This window comes from Dipodomys spectabilis, unplaced genomic scaffold (assembly GCF_019054845.1).
Source record: "Dipodomys spectabilis isolate Male_0828 unplaced genomic scaffold, ASM1905484v1 ptg000264l, whole genome shotgun sequence".
Classification (NCBI taxonomy): Eukaryota; Metazoa; Chordata; class Mammalia; order Rodentia; family Heteromyidae; genus Dipodomys; species Dipodomys spectabilis.
The window spans coordinates 3,134,537-3,161,132 of NW_024870941.1; the positions used below are offsets into that span (position 1 = coordinate 3,134,537).

General features: G+C 36.4%; 1 protein-coding gene across 4 annotated transcripts in view; it reads left to right on the forward strand.

Annotated features, from left to right (window-relative positions):
• Window positions 1-26,596, forward strand: part of Phf20l1 (PHD finger protein 20 like 1) — a 99,792-nt gene that overhangs the window by 54,650 nt on the left and 18,546 nt on the right. For all 4 annotated transcript variants that reach the window (XM_042699998.1, XM_042699997.1, XM_042699995.1 and 1 more), the window contains 4 exons: window positions 1,592-1,780; window positions 1,997-2,194; window positions 12,709-12,765; window positions 13,938-14,045. In XM_042699998.1, the coding sequence (XP_042555932.1) occupies window positions 1,592-1,780; window positions 1,997-2,194; window positions 12,709-12,765; window positions 13,938-14,045 (552 nt within the window). The remainder of the gene's footprint in view (window positions 1-1,591; window positions 1,781-1,996; window positions 2,195-12,708; window positions 12,766-13,937; window positions 14,046-26,596) is intronic.

Here is a 26,596-nt window from a genome sequence, read left to right on the forward strand (position 1 = left end):
CACTTTATTTCCTTGTAGTATTTACAATATAGACTTAAATTAGATCCAATACTTCATGAAAGGATAATACTTTTGTGGTTATATTTTAAAGGTTTTACCGTGCCAATACTAATCTTTCAAGTGTAAACCTAGTCTTAAAAATCCCTTTTCAACATTTCAGTATATATTTGGATGTATATGTGTACATAGATAGAGATATAGAGATGTATCTATATATGTCTATATATCTCTATCTCTGTGAACACACACACATACACACAAACACCAGTATTCCAAGTTGGAGACACGCAGCAGTTATCTGGAAAGTCACTAAGTAAATGACATTTTTTTCCTCAATGTGCAACAACACATTCATTAGTAACATCAGTAAATTATGACACATCTTTATACATGTTATGATGTATCTCCAAAATAAAGATGTTGGCATTTAAAAGACTATCAAATATGCTAACTCTTCCATTTGGTTGTCATATCTGCTACCAAGGCATATTTTTCGATTTTTGATTAGAAATTTTGTTTGCTTTTATGTTGTTACTTTGAGTGAATGGAATAGAAAGGAATTAAAATCTCATGGACTTCCTTATGACATTTATATAAAATAATGTCAATAGTAACAAGAATGTCACATGACATTGATAAGCACTTTATTTTGAAGTTGTTTTCTATCTTGGTATTATAACCATAATGACATAAAAGTTGCAATGTATTCTTTCATTTATTCCCCATAATCATCCTGTCTTTTTCATTTTGATTGTTGTGACATACTCTTGAATATTTGAAGCATCAACTCCTTTAGACTCATTCTGTTTCTTCTTATAAATGAAGAAGAGTGCACTGGCCTATGTAATCCTGCCTGTTATAAACAAATAGGTTTATATGGCAAGTAGAAGAAATCTCAAAGTTGAAAAAATTCAGATTTCCAAACATTTGTATTACATTATTAGCAGGTGTTTAAATAACAAGTTGTTTAAAAAGCAAATAAAAAAACATATAAAGGCAAGAATAGTATCAAATATTTTATTCTTTTAAAATCTTATTTTGGCCCACAGTAAGTACATTATAATTTGTTTGTGTTCAATTTTTTTAATGAATCAGGCCTAGAAATAATATTTATAAAGAATCGATTTGGGGGGATGAGCATGGGATGTAAAACTATTTACATTAGTTTTACATTGGCAAGTAAAGCAAAGGACTAACTAGAGTGTATGTAAAATTTTTGTCACCTATGTCCCTGCTTTCTTAACTTAGTGTCTAGGTTTATAATTTTTTTTACTAAAGGAAAAATGGCAGTTTGCACAATAATGTACAAATAGAGGATGGAATATAGTCACTTGGGGGACCTACTTGAAATTAATGTTCCATGTTATTTTCTTTTAGTCATGGTAGGTTTAGATTTTTTGAATTTTTGATTAACTCTTTGAATAGGGCACAATTTTTACCTTTAGTTAACTTGGAACATGTCATTCCTGGTGGATATCTTAAAACATCATCAGAGGACAGAATTTGAGTCATTTTCTCATTTATCTCCTTAAATATTATAAGATGCTCCTGGTATGTATCTGCTTCGTGAACATTCAAGATCTTTTTCTAGGTCCTTCACAGCCTGTGAATCCCCCTAGACCTTGCAAACATAGTGAGCGGAGAAGAAGATCTCAGCGCTTAGCCACCACACCCATGCCTGATGATTCTGTAGAAAAGTTTTCTTCTCCCTCTCCAGCCACTGATGGGAAAGTATTCTCTATCAGTTCTCAGAATCAGCCAGAGTCTTCACTACCAGAGGGTAATGTATATTGATTTCCTACAGAAACAAAGATAAAGGAAGATAAAGAAAAAAAAACCTTAAAATAGCAATTATTTGAATATTAAGAAATTTCTGCTTTTTCTCTGTAAAATCATTTGGACTTAAAAGCAGTTCCCTTATTCTATAAGTATTTATCAAGCACCTTCTTTGTGCCAGGCACTGCTTAACTTAACTTAACTTCTTTATTTTGTGTAGTGCCTGATGCTACACGTGTGCCACTTGAGAAGCTAGGACCATGTCTCCCTCTTGATTTAAGTTGTGGTTCAGAAGTTACAGCACCAGATTCCTCTTTCCGTAATGAATGTTCCAGGGCAGAAAAGGAAGATCCACAGATGCTTGCAAATCTTTCTTCCAAAGCAGTAACTGATGGCAAAGGAGCTCCAGCAGCAGCAGGTAAGGGATCTCATTCTGAGTTTGTTTGTAGATGCTGGGTGTACACGAATGTGTAACTGAACTGGAATTCATATGTAATCCTGTTCATAAATACTTTCTTGGTAATATTTATAGATGATAGAGTCTGCCTGTCTTTTTGAAAGGTATTTTTTACTACCATTTTCCTTATTCCCTGGATCTACTGTGCCACTGTGTATACACTGTATATTTCTCTCTTCCTCCTTACATGCTTATTTCTACTAAATAGAAATTATTGGCAATAAACATAATTATAGAAATTCTTTTGAAGTCAGAATTCTTAATATGGTCAATTATTAGGTTTCAAAATTAAATCATTTAATTAGAAAGCACTTAGATGTAAGTATATACCTGTATTTAATGTAACCCCATATTTTAGAGAGAGTCGCCTAATGGAATATCATTAATTGCAAAGTTATAAGGACTTCACATACTTAACACATTTTGGGGGTGCTGTTTGTGTGTGTATGTGAGTGTGTGCATGTGTGTGTGTGTGTACATGTGCACACCAGTCCTAGTGCCTGAACTCAAATCATGGGTACTGAGCTTTTTCATTCAAGTCTAGCACTCTACCATTTGAGGCATACCTCCACTTCCAGCTTATGGTGGTTACTTGGAGTTAAGAGTCTCATGGACTTTCCTGTCCTCTGGCTTTGAATTGTGATCCTCAGATTTCAGCCTCCAGAGTAGCTAACATTTTAAGTGTGAGCCACCAATGCCTGGCTTGTTCTTATTTATTTATTTATTTTTGTATCAGGATGCAGTATTCGAAGTTTTTTAAAACTGACAGAATGGCAATTCATACCATATAATTTAAGTATTCTATTTTTTAATTTAATTTTATTGTCAAGGTTATGTACAGAGCGTTTACAGTTACGTATATAAGATAGTAAGTACATTTCGTGTTGAACATTGTTACCCCCTCCCTTGTTTTTCTCCCACTTTTCCTTCCCCTCATCATCCCTCCCAAGCTGTAAAGTTCATTTCCAACATACTGTCCTGTGAGTATCACTGTTGCATTGGTTTGACCTTTGTCCTTTGTCTCACTATTTTGTTGTTACCCTTCCCTTCCCTAATTCAGATAAACATATATACAATACTCAGGGTACCAAAATCAAATACAGTGACAATAGGGGATATACCATAGGGAAAAAAGAATGAAAGAAAAAAAGAAGTAACTTCACATAATACATTTAAAATACCAGCAACAAAGATAAACCTCTTGTTTCCATATCTTGGAGTATTCTTTTAATATTGGCTGGATAAAAGGATCTGAATTGAATAAGTTCTGAAATGGAGAAAATAAAGCAGCCAGTTGTATTATTAATAATTATATTTAGCAACCTTTAAAGAGTAGGATAAAGGGTTGTTATTTGTAGTCATGGTATATATTGAAAAAAAGATAAAACTTAAGAAATATACTATAGTTTACTGCTTTCAATTTCTCATTCCTCTTTTCATAGTAAAGATGCCATACTGTTACATAAAGCTACTTATAATTCCATTTTATCTGTGGAGCTCAAAGTTGTTTTATACAGGATAGAATTTACTTATATTGCTTAACAAAAAGAAAATGTTGACATCTGAAAATTGATCAGTTTTGAAACATTTCTTGTACTTTCTTGAATTGATCCATTACCTTTCACTTAATTTTTTAAACCTTGTACTTTATTGGAGAAATTAATTCTATTTCCCCCTTCCTCCACAAGACTGGTTAATTACTTTTGAGATTTTTTTCTGATAAAGATCTTACTCAGTTTTTTAAGTCTTATGTTTGATATGGTGCTAAGTATATAAAATATTTATGGTCATAATGATGCATATCCATTAGGAAAATTAGTTTTAGGTATGTATGTGAACATATTTATATTGTCCTTAAAATAGTAATATGACTGAAATACAGCTCAATTTAAATAGCCTTGTTACAACTAAGAGATGTCAGCTCAATCATAATATGCTCAAAAGATGAAGTAGTGATTGGGTATGGATATCTTTGATCCAGGAGATTTTTTTTAATTAATAAGTTTTTTTATTGTGAAAATACTGTACACAGGGGTTACAATTACATGAGCAAGGTAATGAGTACATTTCTTATTAAGCATTGTTGCCTCCTCCTTTGTTTCCCCTACCTTCCCATCCCTCCCCCCACAAAGTTGTAAAGTTCTTTTTTTGACATAACGTCTTGTACATCTCATTGTTGCAATGGGTCCACCTGTATCCCTATTTCAAAATCAAATTGATCCAGAAGATTTTGCTTCGAAAAAGAGTTTAGCTTTTCCTCCAAAACTTTCTAGCATATTTGTAGAGAGGTGATTGGCTATCTTTTGGGGGAGGTGGTTCTTATTCATAATGGATTGAAACATACTAAGGTAGAGGAAACTTACTAAATAAAGTCTTTGCCTTTTCAGATATTAACAGTGACTATTTGAAAATAAAAGTAGTAAAGCAGTTTCCTAGGAAAGTGAAAGGTAGAAGTAAGGGAGGAGCTTACATTTATCATAATAGGAGGAAGGAGATTTTCAGTTTGATTCTATGACTTCTTAATCTTTTTACTTTTGAGAGGAAGATAATGGAGTTTACATCTTGTCTTTTAATGGTACTAGATTTTTTTTTTTTATTTTTGTGAACATACTGTACAGAGGGGTTACAATTACATGGGCAGGATAATGCGTACATTTCTTATCAAGCATTGCAGCCTCCTCCTTTGTTTACCCTTCACATCCCTTCCCAGCCTCCCCCTCCACCCCCCACCCAATCCTCCCCCCCCCCACCAATGCTGTAAAGCTCGTTTTCGACATGACAACTTGTACTTCTCATTGTTGCAACAGGTCCACCTGTATCCTTAAACGACTTGTTTTTCCCCATCTCCTCCACAAGTTACACTGATATCAAATATAGTGAAAGCAGGGGTTATACTGTGGGGGAGGGACATACAAAGCAACAAAGAGATAATCTTATAAATGCATTAGAAACAAATGCATGAAAGAAAAAAACATTAAAATACATATCTAAGGGTTCATTTTCCTAACATCACATTATCTGACCTTTTCCGCTTGACTCATACATATACTAGATATTGCAAATAAGGGAAACCATGGGACCTATGTTTCTTTGGGCCTGGCTTGCTTCACTTAATATAATTTTTTCCAAGTCTTTCCATTTCCTAACAAATGGGGCAATGTCATTCTTTCTGATGGAGGCATAGAATTCCATTGTGTATATATACCACATTTTCTTGATCCATTCATCTACTGAGGGGCATCTGGATTGGTTCCATATCTTAGCTATGGTAAATAATGCTGCAATAAACATAGTTGTGCTGGTAGCTTTAGTGTGGTTTTGTTTGTAAACATTTGGGTAAATGCCCAAAAGTGGGATTGCTGGGTCATAGGGGAGCTCTATGTGGAGTCTTTTGAGGAACCTCCATACTACTTTCCAAAGTGGTTGAACAAGTTTACATTCCCACCAACAATGAAGTAAGGTTCCCTTCTGTCCACATCCCCTCCAGCATCTGTTGTTGTTAGAGTTCTTGATTTTTGCCCTTCTAACTGGAGTGGTATCTCAATGTTGTTTTGATTTGCATTTCTTTTATGGCTAGGGATGCTGAGCATTTCTTCATGTGTCTATTGGCCGTCCTTCTTTCTTCTTCAGAGAAGTTTCTCTTTAAGTCTTTAGCCCACTCATTTATTGGGCAGTTGTTTCTTTGAGGATTTGTTGTTGGGGAATTTAATTTTTTGAGTTCCAAGTATATTTTAGATATGAGACCCTTGTCTGCTGTATGGCTAGTGAAGATCTTCTCTCAATCCGTGGGCTTTCTATTGATCTTGCTAGCTATGTCCTTTGCCATGCAGAAGCTCTGCAACTTCATGTAATCCCATTTGTCCAACCTTTCTTTGATTTGTTGTGTTTCCAGGTCTCTATTCAGAAAATTTCGGCCTGAGCCAATGAGACCTAGGGTTTCTCCTATTCCGTCCTGTAATGTTTTCAGAGTGTCTGCTTTGACTTCGAGGTCTTTGATCCATTTGGAGTTGATTCTGGTGCAGGGTGATATATAAGTATCTAGCTTTAGTTTTCTACAAGTAGTTAACCAATTTTGCCAGCAAATGGTACTAGATTTTAATGGTACTAGTTCAGGGCTTTATACTTGCTTGGCTAATGATTTACTTTTTAAGTCATGTTTCCAGCCCTTTTTTTCACTGGTTATTTTAGGATTGGATTTGTCTTTTCACCCAAGTGTCCCACCTGAGCTGTGATCTTCTACTTGAGGCTTGCTGTAGTTGCTGAGATTATAAACAAGGGCCATCAAGATCAGCTTCCATCTGTGGAGTCAGAGTCTTGAGGACCTTTCTCTCTTGCTAATCTGGGACTGTAGTCTTTATAATCTTAACCTTACAAGTAGATAGAAGTACAGGATGAGCCTGTGTAGGTACCTGGCTTTTTTTTGTCATATATAATTAGACACTTAAAAAAATTAAAAGTTAGTCTATTTCACTTATATTGAAATTCTAAGTGATTTGCTTTTTTTTTTTGTAAAGGTAAAGGATAGAGGGGTTACAGTTACATAAATCAAGTAATGAGTACATTTCTTTTTGAATAATGTCACCTCTTCCCTTGTTTTCTCTGTTTTTCCCTCCTGAACTCCTCCCCCACAAGTTGTATAGTTCATTTTCAACATAGTATCTACTTCATTTTTTCACCCTTTGTTACACTATTTTTGTGTTCCCCTTCATTCTCCCCAAAACAGATAAACAAGATAAAATGTACAGAAATAAAAAACAGCCACAGAGGAGAGAAAAACAACAAACAAAATAACAACTCTTCGTTTCCATTTCTTGGAATTCATTTTGATAAACATCATTTTATATGATCATATGCATATAGCTATTGAGCCTTTGTGATCATCTCCTAAGAATATCTTCCTTTGTTCTAACTGTGTGAATGTTTAGAGTCCTGTGTAATTTATCATGTCCAAGTTTAATTTTTTGACTTTTACTATCCATTGTGTTAACTTGTAGATTTATAGATACATTCTAATTACCACAAATGATGGAAACCATGTAACCCGTGTTTCTTTGGGTCTGGTTTACTTCAGCTAATGTAATTTTTTCCAAGTCTTTCCACTTCCTTACAAATGGTGCAATATTATTCTTTCTGATGGAAGTATAGAATTCCATTATGTATATATACCACATTTTTTTGATCCATTTGTCAACGGAGGAACATCTGGGTTCATTCCATGTCTTGGCTATGGTAGACAATGCTGCAGTGAATATGGTTGTTCTGGTAGCTTTAATGTGGTTTTATTTGTGGTCTATTGGATAAATGTGCAGAAGTGGAATTGCTGGGTCATAGGTGTAAAGTCTGCCCTGGGCCATGCAGGCCTTGTACCTCCCTACCTGTTGGCAAAGTTTCCGTCCATTGTATTACCTAGGTAACTGGAATACCTGGAAGCAATCACCTCTCCTGCTAGGTCACATCCTGGTCATGCCTCCCATTTGACCTTAGGAAGGTCCCAGGCCTTGAGGTCACATTTGGATCCAGTGTGGGCACACCTTCCCCCCCTCTCCCCCCCCCCCCCCACACCTTTCCCATCCCTGGCCTAGATAAGCCCTGGCCTGGGGCTCTCTCCACCTGGCCAAGCCTCTCCACCATGTAGGGCAGAGGTTGGGGGGGGGGGGGGCAGCAGTTCGGTAAATAAACTTCTTTTCCTGCCTGAATATGGCCTGGTGTTCTCTTCATTGGCTAACTAATGAAACCTACCTATTTAACATACCTTACAATAGGGAAACTATGTGTAGTCTTGTGAGGAACCTCCATACTGCTTTCCAGAGTGATTGAACAAGATTACATTCCCACCAGCAGTATAGTAGCATTCCCTTTTGGCCACATCCCCACCAGCTTCTGTTATTGTTAGCTTTCTTTTTTTTTTTTTTTTTTTTTTTTGGGTCCAGTCGTGAGGCCTGTACTCTGGGCCTGGGCGCTGTCCCTCAGCTCTTCAGCTCAAGGCTAGTGCTCTACCACTTGAGCCACAGCACCACTTCCGGCTTTTTTCTTTTTCCTTATGTGGTGCTGAGGAATTGAACCCAGGGCCTCAGGCATGCAAGGCAAGCACTCTACCACTGAGCCACCTTCCCAGCCCCAATTATATAGTTTTTTTTTTTTTTTTTTTTTTTGTCAGTTGTGGGGCTTGAACTCTAGGCCTGGGCGTTGTCCCTCAGCTCTTCAACTCAAGGCGAGCGCTCTACCACTTGAGCTACAGCGCCACTTCCTATTGTTAGTTTTCTTGATAGAGGCTATACTAACTGGGGGTGAGGTGACATCTCAATGTTGTTTTGATTTAAAGATCGAGACTGAAATGAGGAGAGCAACTCCATTTGTAATAGCCTCAAAAAATAAAATTAAATGAACCACTAGAAATTAACTTAATCAAAGATGTGAAGGACTTCTATTAATGAAAACTTAATAAATCTGAAAAAAGAAATTAAAGCAGATTTAAGGAAATGGCAAAACTTTCTATGCTCCTGGACTAGAAGGATTAACATCATGAAAATGGCAACACTGCTAAAACTATCTACAAATTCAATGCAATATCCATCAAAACTTTCTTACTTTGACTTTTACATCGTCTGTGTTGTTTTGTAGTACTTTTTTTTTACTTCTGTTTGCTTCTTACATCTTATATCTGGAGTCAGAAAAAACAGATTTTATGTATTTTTGCTTCCACTTTATATATGTGTATGGGCACATGTACATGTGCATTTGTTTGGTTGATATTAATTTTAATTATAAAAGTAATCTTTACTACTATTCAATTTTAAAACTTCTAGATAAAGCATTATTTACCAGAACTTGTTCCAGCTACTTTGAAATAGAGACAGTATCTCAGGAAAGTTAATATCTGGGAATGCAAAGTAGATGAAATTTCCTAAAAAGTCGACTTTAAAAAAATTAAAGAACAAAGAGACATTGTTTGTATCTTCAGGCCCACATATATCTGTTGATTGTTAAAATTCTGTCTTGAAGTAAAGATCACAATATGTCAAGGTATATGATCTGCCCCCAGAAAACTTAAAATCTAGAAGGAACACAAAATTTGTAGCTGAAATATAAATATAAGTAACTTTTAATACAAGATGTATATATCCCATAGAAGTACAGAGTTTTCTTGGGTGCAAAGGGAGAAAATAATGTGCTCTCAGGAGGGCTAAGACAGAGAAAGGTGCTTTGGATTATTTAACCAGATTGGCAGGAGAGAGTTGATGACCATGGAAAGGATCACCCATGTACTCTCTTACCTTCTTTCAGCAAAAATGCTAATCTGCTTCCTTGAATCTCAACTTTCCATCTATATAATTAGAAGATTTTAGTAAGTGATGTCTCAGGCCACTTTGGTGCTCTAAATTTTGGTGTATTATATAATCAGTCATACTTCTGATGAAGTCTGTTTATTCCAAAGATAAAAACTACATGTGGTAGAATTATTAAGTTTTCATTTACAATTTTCAAATATCCTTAGAAATTAGCAGGCCACTAAATTTTGGGCAAATTAAATTTAGTTTTAGATGGCATTCACTAAGTTTTTTCTTATTCAAAATTACTTCTTCAGTAAGTTCTTAAATGAAATGTAGATATAAATAAACAAATATTATATAATTTGTCATAATTGTTAAGATAGTTGGATATTCTTAAGGAATCCTCTTTAAGAGTCCATAAGTCCATATTATTGATTAGTTCATGTAATACTTTTTGTTTTTGTGGGGATACTAGTATTGGGGCTTGAATATAGGGACTGGCCACTATTCCTGAGATTTTGTGCTCAACGGTAGTGCTATACTACTTTGAGCCACAGCTCTACTTCTGGCTTTTTGGTAATTAATTGGAGATAAGAGTCTCACAGACTTTTCCTACCAAGCTGTCTTTGAACCAAGACTCTCAGATATCATCTTCTTGAGTAGCTAGGATTACAGGCATGAGCACTGGCAGTGGTTAGTTGAGGTAGTAGGACGGAAAAGCATGACCAGAAAGCTCTAGTTGACTTAACTGTGGCTAGTTTTAAAATTGCATTCATTTCTATTTCAGTTTCTCATGTTAACAACACGCTTACTATTTAAAAGTGTTTTTAAGGTTTTACTATCTTTTTCAATTTACTTTCCAGAATTACTCAAAATGAAATTGCAATACGAGATTCTGTAATGTACCTCCACCCTCTCACCAAATGTTCACAGCTTCTTCAGAATTGAGATTTACATGGGGAGTGGCTGGGATTGTCTCTTTCTAGCCAAAAGAAACGGAGACATTTAGTACTCTGGAAGAGTTTGAGAATTCACTCTACATTTCTAAGTTTGAAGTTGGATGTTAGCAAGAGTAATCAGAGATCTCTATCTTTTTATAACATTAGCTTCAATCACTCTACTCTTTTTGCTTCTCTGTTAGATTGCTACATAATAGTTATTTGAAGAAAATGTCTTCTTGGTAAAATTTAGTTTAAATATCATAATCATATATATTATTGAAATAGTTATACTTTATATTTCTAGCACATAGTAAAGTAAGAACAATAGTGAATTCTTATCAAACCAAATATGTTCTTTCATTCAATTCTATAAGTCCATTTTGGTTTTCTGTTTGTGACAGTCTAGAAGTCCTGCCTGTTTTGCCTGTCTTAATATTTATTTTTATATTCTTGGGTGAAGTATTCACAACCTCTTGTCAATTGTCAAACCCCAAATGTCAGTGTCAAATCCTTCTTTTGCTTTTTAGGTTTGACCACCTATATAATGGAAAAATCTGGGCCAAATGACCTCTGTGGTTTACTCTATTACAAGTACCCAGAATGACTGTATCTATTCTGTTGTATCATCTGTGCTCTACAGTAGTGGCCCTGTAGCCATTGTAGTATTTAGCCTTCATGTATCCAAGGTAGTCACATACCACTGTCTGAAATAACTCACCTTGATTTTCTGTGGCACTTGACCCTTCTTAAGGGATTCCAAGATTCACAATTCTTCCACTTTTACCTTAGAGATCCAGTGCTCCAGAGAAGAGGAGCCTAAGAAGGAAAAGTTACTGTCAAGTCGTACTTTTGAGCTTACTTCTGCTGCAAGAAACTGTTTAGAAAGCACACTTATCACTGTTTGAATATAAGCTCTTCATTTTTAAGTCCATAAATTTTTCAATTTAATTATCAGTAATTAATAGACAGAAAGAAATGATGCATATATTCAGTTGTCATGCTAACAATGAAATTTTAATTGTATTCTGTTTGTTCTTATATCCCTTTTCAGTTTTTCTGATTTGACTAAGCTGGTTATCAATGTAATTATTAATATGAAACTTACTAGAGCCTTTTGACATTTGATTTGAGTGGTATTTTTGTTTTTATGTTTAAATTATATATGTGATGTTTGAACGAAATGAAATGCTAGAATTTTGATACTGATGATGTAGAATGATTTTTAAAATAAGTCTTAGTAAATGGTGATAATAAAGCCATATACAAATTGTGTTTTACATGCACAATAGAATTTTTCTAGGCTTCACCCATGCCATAGATCATGTTGAGTATGAGTTGAATAGTATGGTTGAGAGCATCTATGTCATTTAGTTAGGTGGTTAGTGAGCTACAATATTTATAAAAAGGTAGTTTAAATTACTATGTAATAACTGTCATGATATATATATATATATGTATATATATATATTTACACATACATATTTTTGTATTTTACACTGATATAGATAAAAATCATTAAGAAAATAATTCTGTTTTGGCTCTTATCCTTACCTAACAATAAGTTATGATAGAATTCAAAGGTATTAGTTGGATTTAGGCAACAAGAGCTTAAATAGGTCCTTAAAATTTTTTTATGTTTTTGAAAACCAGTATTCTTGAGTAGGAAGTTTCAATACTTTAATATAAAATTTTAATATTTAATTTCAATGTTTAGAAAAGTATTCATGTTAAAAGTGTAACAGAAGCAGAAGTAAAAATCTAGTCTCATAATTCAAATGAACTTCATCTTCTGGATTGCCAAAGACTATGGTATTGCAATAGACCTTCACTGACAGCCTAGGCCTTTATCTTAAACTTTGTTTTGGTTAGACCCATGTTTATGCTATTTGTATACTGGTATAGTCTTAGATTATGGCTCCACTACAAAAAAAAGAATGTAAATGGTATCAGTACCAGAAACGAGCCTGAGAAGTTTACCTATTTTACCTCAGATAACCCTTATAACACAGAGCTAAATACTCTTACTTGTATTTTATACTTAAGGATACTGAAGTACAGAGACTACTTAAGGCCATGTTGCTAGTAAATTGTGGGGCCAGGATTAGAATCTATATAGTCCAAAACAACAGAAATCACTTGCAGTTTATCAATTTTCTGAAGAAATCTCAATTCTTTGTTATTAGTTGAGGCTAATGTAATTTAAAACATTGTGCCATATTTTATCTTTCTAATTGAACATTTATTTTTCCCCTCCAACCTACAGGAATATCAAAACCAGAAAAAAAAGTGAAATTGGAAGAAAAAAGCTCAACTGCATTTGGTATGGACAGAATGTAATCTTTAAGCAAAAGATTAACAGAGATGGAGGGCAGAGTCTTTCTCTCCCTTCCCTGCTAGGGCTCCTTATACTGTTCGTAATCATCTGCTTCCATCCTTATCAGTGTAACTTGGCTCCAGATAACAATAGTTCTTTAGTGCATATCTTGTAGTTATATATGTGCTTTGTTTTCAAGGAAATCTCTGGTCTTTAAAAAAAACTCAGGTTTCTGAAAATTTTTACTTAAAATTGTGGATGGCTATTTAAAAACAAGCTTTCATTTAATATTGTTGAGATTTACCAAATGGATAATACATTAGAAATTAGAATGATTGATTTTTAGGTGTTCAGTTTTCTTTATTTAAAAAGTTACTGATTTTTTTCCCCTAAGATTTCTCTCTTCTGGTATAATGAATAGAGGCATGTAATACTGCATGAGTCTTAAATATGCTTTAGCTTAGTTAACTGAAGTTTGGGTCACTGAAAGTTGGCTAAATATGGTTGACAAATTGTGGGCTTAACCACTATGGGCTGGAATTACTAGAGTATATGTTATGATTTAAATTTAAATATAATGTTCTAGAATACTTTGTATAATCTACTTATTCTTTTATGTATATGTGGTTGGGTAAAGAATGCTTTTACATTTTGGGGCAAAATAGTATATCATGAAATAAGTATTTTTTCCCTATATGTTTTTAGTTTTCATGTACAAAGAAGAAAAAATTTAAATATGAAAGGAGTTATTTATGGATTGATTTAATTGATTTTTTTCAGAGAAAAATTCAGATTTTTTATAATAATTGAATAATTTTATTAGATTACATATGCAAATGCTTTTTTTAGTGAGGTCTTTTTAAAACATGGGGTTTATCTTCATGCCACATATCAGGAAATTTAGTCTGTAGCTCATATAAAGGTTTTAACTACTGTCTGTGTTAACTTTAAGGTGTCAGGAGTTGGGATATCTCAACACTGCTAATGAAGATCCCCTCTTATAGTCCAGTAAGCTAAGCAGGAGTTCCAGACTCTGACAGGAACACTTTAATTGAATCCATCCACTCCGGGCAGGTGACTGGAATAGCTGATGAAAACATGAATGTGCTTTAGGCTAACCATATAGGAACAATTCAGAGTCTCTCATGATTATTGAAGTATTCACTTTTATCTCTTAGGAAAGAGGAAAGAAAAGGATAAGGAAAGAAAAGAGAAGCGAGACAAAGATCACTACAAACCAAAACAGAAAAAGAAGAAGAAAAAGAAAAAGAAATCTAAGCAGCATGGTAAGTTGGTTATTTCCATTTTTAGTATTCTGGGTTATTTCTGTCTTCCTTTTTTTTTTAACTGTAATAGAGGTATGATAACATTCACATGTTTTCAAGAACGCAGATGTTCTTGTACCTTTGTCCTACCATTTCTAAAATAAACTTGTTTTATTCTAGTTTAAAAATTAATCATTGAAATTGATTGCAGACTCATTTTCCACATTATCATGGACTGCGTAGTCTTACCAAGCACCCTTCAGCATGCTCAAGGAGTTATTCCTATCTGAGAATTGTAGAGACCATTAGATTGGTTTCCAAGAGAGAGAGAAATGAGGGAGAAATACAGATATATTTTAGGAAAACTTGGAAGACCAACAGAATTTGCTATCAACAGTCAGTCCAGTGCTAAAAGGAGTTCTAAAGATGTACTTGAAAGCAGAACATAATTTTGGCAAAGGGACAGTATGAGATGTAGAAGATATATTGAACACAGTGTAAATGTGATCAGTCTAAACACTGACCATGTAGAACAAAAATATGTAATACTGGTTTATAAATTAGGAGGCACACGCTTATATTTCATTGTGGTTTTTATGCACTTTGTATTGTTAATGGGGGGAATGAAATATGTAATCACTAATAGACTCCAATAAGGTAAATTTACATAATAAAATTTTTAATTAAACAAGGAAGAATAGAGTATAATTGACATAGTAGAAAGGAGAAGAACATAGTGAATAAGCTCTTCACATCCAAAGAAGACAATATGAGAATAAATTTGGATAAAAAGAACAATATAAGTTCCAAAAATAAATCTAAATATATCATTAACTATTTCTATCATAAGTGTGTTATGCAGCTTTCTATTACTATCATAAAGTATCCAAGAAAAGTCAACTTAAAACAAGAAAGATTTGGGGCTGGGAAGGTGGCTCAGTGGTAGAGCGCTTGCCTTGCATGCATGAGGTCCTGGGTTCGATTCCTCAGCACCACATAAGCAAAAAGAAAAAAGCCGGAAGTGGTGCTGTGGCTCAAGTGGTAGAGCACTAGCCTTGAGCTGAAGAGCTGAGGGACAGCCCCCAGGCCCAGAGTTCAAGCCCCGTGACCAGACCCAAAAAAAAACAAGAAAGATTTGCTGGGTGTTGGTGGCTCATGCCTCTAATCCTAGCTACACAGGAGGCTGAGATCTGAGGATTGCTATTCAAAGCCAGCCTGGGCAGGAAAGTCTGTGAGACTCTTACCTACAATTAACCACCAGAAAACTGGAAGTGGCACTGGTTTAAGTGGTAGAGTGCTTGCCTTGAGCTGAGGAGCGTAGGGACATGCCCAAGCCCAGAGTTCAACCCTCACGACCACCAAAAACAAAGAAGGATTTATTTTGGCTTTAATTGCAGAAGTTTCAGTGCAGATCTTGGCCTCATTGTTTCTCAGCCTGTACTGAGGCAGGACTTCATGGTAAGGAACATGTTGGTGGAGCTAAGCTGTTCCCCACATGGAGGCCAGGAAGCAGGAAGAGGAAGGGGCTGGAGATAGATATACCCTTGTAGGAAAAGCCCCTAGTGACCTACTTTATCTGATAGCCTCCTACTAGCTAATTAAGCTCTGAATAGATTAATCCACTGATGAGATCAGATCTTCTTGATACAGTCACCTCCTGAAGCTTCCAGGTCAGAACACTTTCATTGGAGAACAAGCCTTCAGCATGTGAGCTTTTTGTTGTTGTTGTTGGTTGTGATGCCTGAACTTTTCAGCTCAAGGCTAGCACTCTACCACTTGAGCCATAGCACCACTTCTGGCTTTTCCTTCTTATGTGGTGCTGAGTAATCAAACCCAAGGCCTCATGCATGCAATACAAGGACTCTTCCACTGAGCCACCTTCCCAGCCCAGCATGTGAGCTTTTGTTGGGACATTTTACATCAAAAACCATACCAATAATTTTTAATTCGGTTTTCTATTATTTATAAAAGATATATGTACGTATAAATATACACAAGGTAGGGTAACATTGAAATAGAAGTATGGGTAAAAGAATAGTTCTAATCAAAAGAAAAATTACAGCAGATATATTAAAAGCAAGTATTGTCATTGAGAATAGAGATAGGAAGTTACAATGATGAATGTTTACTTTTATACTTCTTAGATTAAAAAAAAATTCTAAACTTTGTCACTTTTACACCATTGTATCTCTCTTGGTAAATAGATAGGCAAACCTAAAAAGTATTCTGTCAGAATATTAAGCAGCCTGTTGAGACTGTACATTTGGTGCAGTCAGTGTAACAGGACACTGAATTGCTGTGGTGGTTGTTTTTCTTTACCATATACCCAACAGTTCTGACCAGTAGGTACAGCTTTAAGCTGATCTCAAAACGTGAATATTGGTGTTGGATAATAGAGATCCATGGTTTCTGACCACAATTTAGTCCACTAACCAGTATCAAAAAGATAAATAGAAAACTCCAAAAGATTAAAAATAACCGGCACATTTCTAAATTGTTATAGGTCAAGAGCCAGGCACAAAGAGCAAGTTAAAAAGTTGTTAAGAACATGAAAGATAATGGAAATATATGTCAATACTTGTGAGAGTACTTGGAATGATAGTTTGAGGGAGTAATGGAGGGAGACATTCTCCCTATATAGCCCAGGCTGGTCTTGAACTTGTAATCCTTTTGCCTCAGGTTCCAGAATTCTGGGATTACAGGTGTATGTCACCATTCTACCTATTTAAATGACACCTATAGGGGCAAAATGATATACATACTTATGTAAGGATATATAATACTTACATTATGTAAGGATAAATTGCCTATGACTGCTTCATAGAAAAAAATCCAAAAATGTACAAATAAGTAAAAAGCATATGAGCTAAGAAATTGCTAAGAAGAATTTTAAAATGCTGAATTTTGTTAATTGGAAAAAAAATATCAACAGACTTCTGGGAAGACTGCTAAAGGGAAAAAAAAGACACCATGTACAAGAAGATAATAAGAATAAAGAAATCCCAGCACTAGTGTCTTATACCAGTCATCCAAGCTACTCAGGAGGCTTAGATCTGAGGATCACTTCCTGAGGAAGGAACGTCTGAGACTTATCTCCAATTAAGTATCAAAAAATAGGAAGTTGAGCTGTGGCTCAAGTGGTAGAACATTAACCTTGAGCAACAGAAGCCCCGAGACAGCTCCCATGCTCCTGAGCTCAAGCCCCAGGACTGGTACCAAACAACAACAACAATAACAACAAAAGGAAGAAGTCCAGGCACCAGTGGCTAATGCCTGTAATCCTAGCTAATCTGGAGGCTGCAATCAGAGGATCTTATTTCAAAGCCAGCATGGGCAGGAAAGTCTGTGAGACTTGAATTAACCACCAGAAAACTGGAAGTGGCACTGTGGCTCAAAAGTGGTAGAGTGCTAGCCTCAAAACAAATATAATTTGTATTTAAAAATCTTCCTGCAAAGAAAAAACCCAGGCTTGAACAGTTTTCCTTTAAGTTCTTCTAATTATTAAAGGAATTGATTGTTCCAATTATTTTATGCTGTGCATTTGAAGATCTAGCCTCTGAGAAGCTTATGTGAGGGGACTGCTTAAATTCAGAAGCTAAGGACCAGCCTGGGAAACATAGTGAGACTTTGCTTCAAAAATAACCTCACATAAGGGGAAACAAAGGAGGAGGCAACAATGCTTGATAAGAACTGTACTCATTGGGCTGGGAAGGTGGCTCAGTGGTAGAGCGCTTGCCTTGCATGCCTGAGGCCCTGGGTTCGATTCCTCAGCACCACATAAGCAAAAAGAAAAAAGCCGGAAGTGGCGCTGTGGCTCAAGTGGTAGAGCGCTAGCCTTGAGCTGAAGAGCTGAGGGACAGCGCCCAGGCCCAGAGTTCAGGCCCCACGACCGGACCCCAAAAAAAAAAAAAAAAAAAAAAAGAACTGTACTCATTACCTTGCTCATGTAATTGTAACCCTTCTTATACGATATTTTCACAATAAAAAATCATGCAATAATGAAGTAAAAAAAAATAACCTCACAATTTTTAAAAGAGGAAACACATAAACAATGTGGTGAATACTTTCCTCACCACGTATATCTCCCTGTAATAAACAATGTGATGAATACTTTCCTCACCAAGTATATCTCCCTGTAATTAACCCTTTGTACTTAAGAACTTGACATTACTCTAGATCTTTGCTGATTTGATTAAATTATCTCAGAATGAGATGTCAAGAGTTAAGGGTTTGTGATCCATAGGGGAGAAAATCATATAGCACAGCTGAAGTTGGAGTAATACAACCCTCAGCCAAGGACCTGTAGCCACAGAAGCTGTAAGAGGTGAATAAAGGCTTTGCTCCTGGAGCCTTCAAAGGGGGCCAGGCTCTGTCAATCTGTATTTTGATTTTGGACATCTTACCTTAAACTCGACAGAATGAACTTTTATTGTTTTTAGCTACCAAATTTGGTACTTCCTTGTGGTACCTCTAGAAAACTACTGTAATTCCAAATGTCTTTTCAACTAAATAACTGCACTAAAAATCAGCAGTAATACAATGGGGAAAGGTAACTATCAGTTATCATTTATGACAGCATGCAAAACCCACAAACTGATATTATTTTTTTTATTGTGAGAATACTGTGCAGAGTGGTTACAATTACATGGGCAAGATAATGAGTACATTTCTTATCAAGTATTGTAGCCTCCTCCTTTGTTTCCCCTTCCCATCCCTTCCCAGCCTCCCCCCGCCCCCTCACCCAATCCTCCCCCCCCCACCAAAGTTGTAAAGTTCGTTTTCAACATGACAACTTGTACTTCTCATTGTTGCAACGGGTCCACCTGTATCCTTATTTAAACGACTTGTTTTTCCCCTTCCCCTCCACAAATTATACCGACATCAAATACAGTGAAAGCAAGGGTTATACTGTGGGGGAGGGACATACAAAGCAACAAAGCAAACTGATATTATTAACCTAAGCAATTACATTTAGTACCATATATAAAGGACATAACCAACCCTCTGTTTCGATTACAACATTTTTTACACTAGAAATTATATCATGAAAATTCACCACAATATAAGATAAAGGAGAACAAACATTGCTGTCTCTGCAAGTATAGAAAAGCATTCAATGCATTCATGTATACTTATTTTTTATTGACTTTACACAGACATATGATGTTGTAAGGTAAATCATCCCAGAAGCCACATTTTAAAATAGAGAATATTGGAGTCTTTATTATACAGTTAACAGGCTGCAGGCCACCAGTTGTTACAAAGACCTGCAGCATGCAAATACACATAACACAGCTAAGAAACATGCTGCACAAGAAAGAAAGAACAAAAACAATACCAACAAGCCAATTCAGCTCCAATGGAGAGCTGAACTGGGATGCCATGATGACTGGAGATGAGCCAGGAGACAGGACACAGGACGCGATCACAGAGACACACATGGCATGGAGTCCCGTGGCTAGGCTGGTCTGGGACTAAATAGGTCGGTGCCGGGGGCAGATCCTCAGGAAATTCCCAGTGCCAGGCACTGGACTGACAGATTCAGTAACCTATCAGCCAAATGCCTGTCCCTGCCTCCAGAGATCCAGGCATATCATTACCTGGGAGGCAGGTGATGGGGAGGGGGGATTTCCTCTCCCCCCTCCCCCGCCCCCCCCCCCCCCATGACAAGATGCCAGACCTGTAATCCACCATGTGGCCAATATGGCGCCAGCCAGACCTGACCTCCTTAATTCAATGATCTATTAATCTTTTTGTTGTGTAATTGGCTACCTTTTAGGTATTTTTCAACTATGAATATCCTTAGTATTTTTTATGAAAAACTGATTATAAACCTGATTAACAAACTTTGAAGAAGGCCTACATGACTGAGAGATAGTCATTTTCATGGGTTAATAAATTCAGTGTTAAAAAAGATGTTAGTTCCTGCTAAGTAGATCTGTAGATATAGTGCTTATTCTAAAACTGAAAATGGAATAGTAAAATGCCAGCAGTAATACTGTTACTATTCTGCTGTCATTTTTAAGGCAATCAGGTATTTAGGGGAATAAACATATTGATCAAGAACAAAATAAAATAGAAAAATTTGTTATCTATATGGGAAAAAATGAAAATTGAATCTCTATTTTATACCATACACAAAATTATTTTTAAGTTTATTAAAGACAATCTGTGAAAAAATTATAAAGCTTTCAAAGATAGCAACAGAAAAAAATATCTATGATCTCTGTCCGGGCAGGAAAGGATCTCTAAACAAACAAACAAAAAAAAAACCAGTCCTAGGAAAGGTTGAATGTAGAGCTAGATGAGAGTTAAGAAGTTAGATTCACCAAAAGTGTTATAAGTAGCTTCGAATGTCTGCACAGCTTTCCAAATAACTCTTGTTTGCACAGAGGCAAGGAAGCAGGGGAGGATGGAGTAGTGCTGTCTCTAGTTGAGAACCACTGGTGGAAGAGCAGCTATGGTTTACGATTCAGCAAAAGAAGGCTGACTTAAAGATTTAATTTTTCTATTCCCTATTGGGCCTAAAGCATGTCCATTCCAAAACATGAGGTTCTTGCTTCTGAGGGGAGGTTTCAAATATCTGGAGATACTTCAGTGGATATCCTAAGTAAGAAAAAGCATTTCTGTGATTCCTGGGTCTTTGGAGGAATACATACACAAGAACATTCATTATCTTTCATTCACATTGCTGTAGTCAACACTAGCCATGAATAATACTGTCATAAAATGTTATCTGTTTTGAAAGGGAGATTAACAAAAGGGCATTTTGAGAAAAAAGAAAAAACATCAGAAAAAGAGTGAAAAAGCAACTTACAAACCACAAGAAGTAATTACAATGAAACCATATACTGGATAAAAGATTAATATTTAGAATAGCAAACTCTTACAAATCACAAAGAAAACATGAAATATAGCTGGTCATACACTTGTACTCTGAGCATTCATGGCTGGCACAGGAGGATCACAAATTTGAGGTCAGCCCAGGGTACATAGTGAGACTGCATCAAAATCAGTAAAGCAAGAAAAGCAAAGTCGTGAATCATACAACCTAAAATCTTCTGTGGAAGCTCACTCAAAGCAAATCCTCTAGTGTTCATAGAAGCTTGGGAATCAGCCTAGGTCTCTGGGAGAAGTATGTGTCCCTTTAGTAGGGTCTGGATCACAGAGTAAAACAATTAAGCCAGGCACTAGTGGCTCATGCCTGTAATCCTAAACTACTCAAAAGGCTGATATTTTAAGATTTCGGTTCAAAGCCAGCCTGGGCAAGAAAGTTCACGAGATCTCTAATAAACTACTCAGTAAAAGCTGGAAGTGGCACTATGGCTCAAGTGGTAGAGTGCTAGCCTTGAGCAAAAGAAGCTCAGGGACCAAGTTCAGGCGCAGAGTTCAAGTCCCAGGACCAGCAAAAAAAATAAAACCAAAAACACCAATGAATTATAGATAACCTCAGGGACAGAATGTTAAGCTAAATAGCATGTCACTGGGGAATAATTCCATTTATGTAAGGATCAAAAAGTTGCATTACTAAGAGTATAGCTTTTTAGAGGTTCATTTGCCTATTGGAAAAGCATAGGAGAAAACAAGGTAAGAATAAGAATTCAGTAGCCTGTCCTCAAAGAGCAAGACACAGACATGTTATCAATTCAAACTGGAAAGTGGCAAAGAGGGCTCAAAAATGTCACTTTCTCTCACTGCACCATCAGTATCTTAGTTTTGTGGTATCAATATTAATGTCACAGCTCTTTTTCCATATTCATTTAATAAAGCCAGTATAAGAAATGTAAACACAATCAGGCAACATCAATATGAGTAGTCATAATTGGGAAATTTTTCAGATTTCAAGCCTCTGTAATCTAAAACATATATAATTTTTCCATGGGATATGGCATTCCTGAATTGTCTTAACTCTACAACTGCCAGATTAAATTTGCAGGTAGAGGATCTGTATGTTGAAATCTTGAATTACTTTTTAAGGAGTTTTGGATATTCTTGCACTTTAGTGCCCACTTTGCTCCTTCCCTCTTTCCCTGCTACCACACCCTAGCCTTGACCCCTTCATGTGCAATGCTGGAAAATCTCAACTAGAAATAATGTCAGCTCACAAAAGTAGGGGACCTTGTAAGCAAAAGCCATTAATCACATGATTTAAAAACTGAACATCTGGGTGCCGGTGGCTCATGCCTGTAATCCTAGCTACTCAGGAGGCTGAGGATCACGGTTTAAAGCCAGCCAGGACAGGACTGGCAGACTCTAATCTCCAGTAAACCACCAAAAAACTGGAAGTGGCACTGTGGCTCAAGTGGTAGAGTGCTAACTTTGAGCTGAAGAGCTGAGGGGCACACCCAGGCCCAGAGTTCAAGCCCACGACTGGAAAAAAAAAAGAAAAAGAAAAAGAAAAGAAGTGAACAACCTCTGTGTGTATATGGCATAACTTTCAGACTACAGCTAAAGCTTCCTATATGCACTGTGTCTAACTCAGTGCTAGGTACTTGATGAAGGAGGCAGCTTTTTATGCATCTTATGCTGCATCTGTGCTGAACTACCTGAAAAAGTGGGTAAACAGAGCCCCCAAATGAGGAGACCATTCTTGATGACAATGTGAGATAGAGATAGAGCTTGTGAGAACGTAGCAAGTAGCAGCTCTTAAGTATTGGGAATGAGCTGAGACATACTTACAAAGCAGACTTGTTACTTCAGACTTGTAATCACCCCTCCCTCTATTTCAGAGAGCCATTTCAAAAGCAGCAGTTTAAATTCCATCCATCCATACATACATACATCTATCATCTATCCTCTATCCATTTATTCATCCGTCCATCCATCTATGTATCTTTCTAATGAAATAGAAAAGAATCCTCTACTTTCATTTATATTTAAAATTAGGCCTGCAACTAAAAACCCTAACTTAGTCCATGGAACCCTTGTAAATACTGAATATACAAAATATTTATCTAAACAGCAAGTTGAGCTTGGCCATTGTCAGTATGTTTGCAATGAGTTAATACAGTAGAGAGAATTTATTGTGAGCTTTGTATGCTGTTTACATTTATCTTGAAAGAGATTTTCCCTAAGATGATTAAAAGACTGATATTTGAGTGAGAAATACAGGGTTTCAAGTCTGAGCCAAGTGCTGGTGATCCATGCCTATAGACCTAGTTATTTGAGGGAGAGGAGGCCTAAAAATAGGAAGATCATGGTTTGAGGCCTCTTCTCAACCCAAAGCTGGGTGCATGGCTATCATCCCTAGCTACATGGAAGCTGAGATTGGGAGGATCATGGTCCCAGGCTAGTCTCAGAAGAATTCATATTCTATGTCCATGGAAGGGAAGCTGACACGGTGGTGTGTGCATATGATTCTGTGATGATGGGAAGTCTAAAACAAGGAGATCATGGTCTATGTTCATATATACCTGAATGAGAGGGGAAACTATGTCATAAAATAACCAGCAAAAATCAAGACTAACAGCCTAGCTCAGTGACATTGCTCTATCCTAGGAAGGTATAAATATGTGAGTTCAAACTGGAAGTATTGCTAGAACAAATCATCTTAATATTAAAAATTCATATTATTATTGTCTACAAATAAGAGCAGGAAGATATTTTTAAAATTCTCTTTTACAAGTTTATACTCCAACCAACAATGCAGTAGGGTTCTCTTCTGGCCACATCCCCTCCAGCATCTGTTGTTTAATTAGAGTTCTTGATTATAGCCATTCTAACTGGGGTGAAGTGGAATCTCAATGTTGTTTTGATTTGAATTTCTTTTATGGCTAGAGAGGTTGAGCATTTCTTCATGTGTCTATGGGCCATTCTTATTTCCTCTTCAGAGAAGTTTCTTTAATCTTTAGCCCACTTATTTATAGGGCAGTTGTTTCTTTGAGTATTTGTTGTTGGGGGATTTAATTTTTTGAGTTCCAAGTATATTTTAGATATGAGATCCTTGTCCATTGTATGGCTAGTAAAGATCTTCTCTCAATCCGTGGGCTTTCTATTAATCTTGCTAGCTATGTCCTTTGCCATGCAGAAGCTCTGTAACTTCATGCAATCCCATTTGTCCAACCTTTCTTTGATTTGTTGGGTTCCTGGGTCTCTATTAAGAAAATTTCAGCTTGTGCCAAGGAGCCCTAGGGTTTCTCCTATTCCTTCCTGTAATACTTTCAGGGTGACTCCAAGGTCTTTGATCCATTTGGAGTTGATTCTGGTGCAGGGTGATATATAAAGATCTAGCTTTAGTTTTCTACAGGAGAATAACCAATTTTGCTAGCACCATTTACTGAAGAGGCTGTATTTCTTCCATTCTATTTTTTTAGCTCCCTTATTGAAGACTAAGTGACTATAGGTCTATGAGTTCATTTCTTGGTCTTCTGTTCTATTCCATTGGTTCTCAGGTCTGTTCTTGTGCCAGTACCAAGCTGTTTTGATTACTATGACTTTGTAGTAGAGTTTGAAATTTGGTATTGATATTCCTCCAGCACTGTTCTTTTTGTTAAGGATCATTTTTGTTATTCGGGGTCTTTTATTGTTCCATTTTATTTACCTCTTTATTGTTTTGCATCTGGTGCTAGTACTTTTTTTGGGGGGGGCGTTCTGGTTGTGGAGCCTGAACTCTGGGCCTGGGCACTGCCCCTCAGCCCTTCACCTCAAGGCTAGCGCTCTACCACTTGAGTCACAGTGCCTCTTCCAGCATTTTTTTTTTCTGCTTATGTGGTGCTGAGGAATCGAACCCAGGGCCTCATGCATGCAAGGCAAGCGCTCTACCACTGAGCCACCTTCCCAGCCCCTAGTGTTAGTACTTGCTATACACCAAACACTGTCTGAGGAGTTTATACATGTGAATCAGTGTTCAGAGTCTTCATGCTTAGCCTTTACACTATGACCTGATGAGTATATATTACACTTACCTATGGCAGACAGAGAGAAAGAAACTTGCCTACTCAAAAAGCTACCAAGTAGTGAAAAGCAGATTCAAACTCACAGTGTTGCTTTAGAATCTGAACAAAATTGTGATTTCTTTTTATTGTTTTTACAATTAGAACTTTCTGTTCCTTTTCTTCAGAGAGCAAGATAGATTTCATGGATAAAATGGGTAGCTTTGAAGGTTAGATTCTGAATCTAACATTTATGTTGGGTGACCTTTAGCAGTTTATATAAATTTTCTACATCTTAGTTATCATCTCTAATATGGTAATGATACTTTCTGCTGTATCATTCATTAGGATTAAGTAATGTGATCATTGGGAAGTACCAGACATACTACTTAATATATAACATATGTCCCTACTATGCCCTTGTCTAGATAACATGGTGGTAGCAAATTGTGATAGCTGTGAATCCACTGGAGGCAGAGTAGTATAATGCCTCACAGAGACAGCTTGGTTGTCTTCAGTACTCCCACTGGAGAGTGAGGCATAAGTACCTGGGCTTTGAAGAGCTTTCCTGATAATGCACACATTAAATGTTGAAATCCCTGTTTATACTGGAGTCAAGCTGTCAAGTAGTCTAGGTTTGACTGTTGGCTTTGCTTAGTAAGAGCTGAGTGTCCTTGAGTAGTTGCTTTAGCTATTTCATTTCCTAATAGTACTTGCAGCCAAACCTTCCTTATTGAGGTGGTTTTGAGAGCCTTCAGAGAGCCTCCAATTTGGCATGTGTACATTTGTTTATATATTGCTAGTACTAGAACTGAACTCAAGTCAATGCTCTGAACTCAGGGCATTGTAATCTTAATGAGCTTTCTTGGTCATGATTGGGGCTTTACCACTTGATCCGTACCTCTAGTCTGACATCTTTGCTAGTTACTTGGAGAGAATGTCACAGACTTCCCTGCTCAGGCTGGCTTTGATCATGATCTTCTGGGTCTCAGCCTCCTGAGTAGTTAGGATTATAGGTATGAGCCAATAGTACCTGTCTCTATTCTAATATTTATGATGGTCACTTGTGTATATTTCCTATAGTTGCTTTCACATGTTTCTATTATTAGTGGATTTGTTTTCTTTAACTTCTAGAGGTCAGAATGCCCAAGTAGATCTCATTGAGCTAAAATCAAGATATCTTTAGACCATGTTCCTTTCTGGAGGTTCTAGTGGAAAGTTTGTGTACCTGCCTTGTCCAGTTTCTAGATGCCGTCCCATTTCTTGGCTCTTATCCCCTCCCATCTTCAAAGCTAGTGTTAACCAGTCAAGTTTTCCCCATATTACTTCTGACATTAACACTTTTTCTTTTTTCAAGAACTTTGAGATTATATCAAGTCTATTCAAGTAACCTCTATAATATTTTTATTTTAAAGCTAGCTACTTATTTTCATTTCTTCTGTAACCTTACTTTCCCTTCTCCATGTAACTTGAAGTGTTGACAAGTTCTAGGGTCAGGTGGGGTAAGGGTCAGAGGATGAATGCTGCCTACAACAACCACAAGCCTCAAATGGATAGCTTGTACTGAACAGTTTTATTACCACTTCTCTCCTATAAAGATGTGTCCCTGCTTTTTCCTTCACTTTTTCCTGTTCTTTCCTCTTTCTTGTTCTTAAATCTGCCTCAGTGCCAGCATTTGCCTCACACTCAATTAAGAAAATA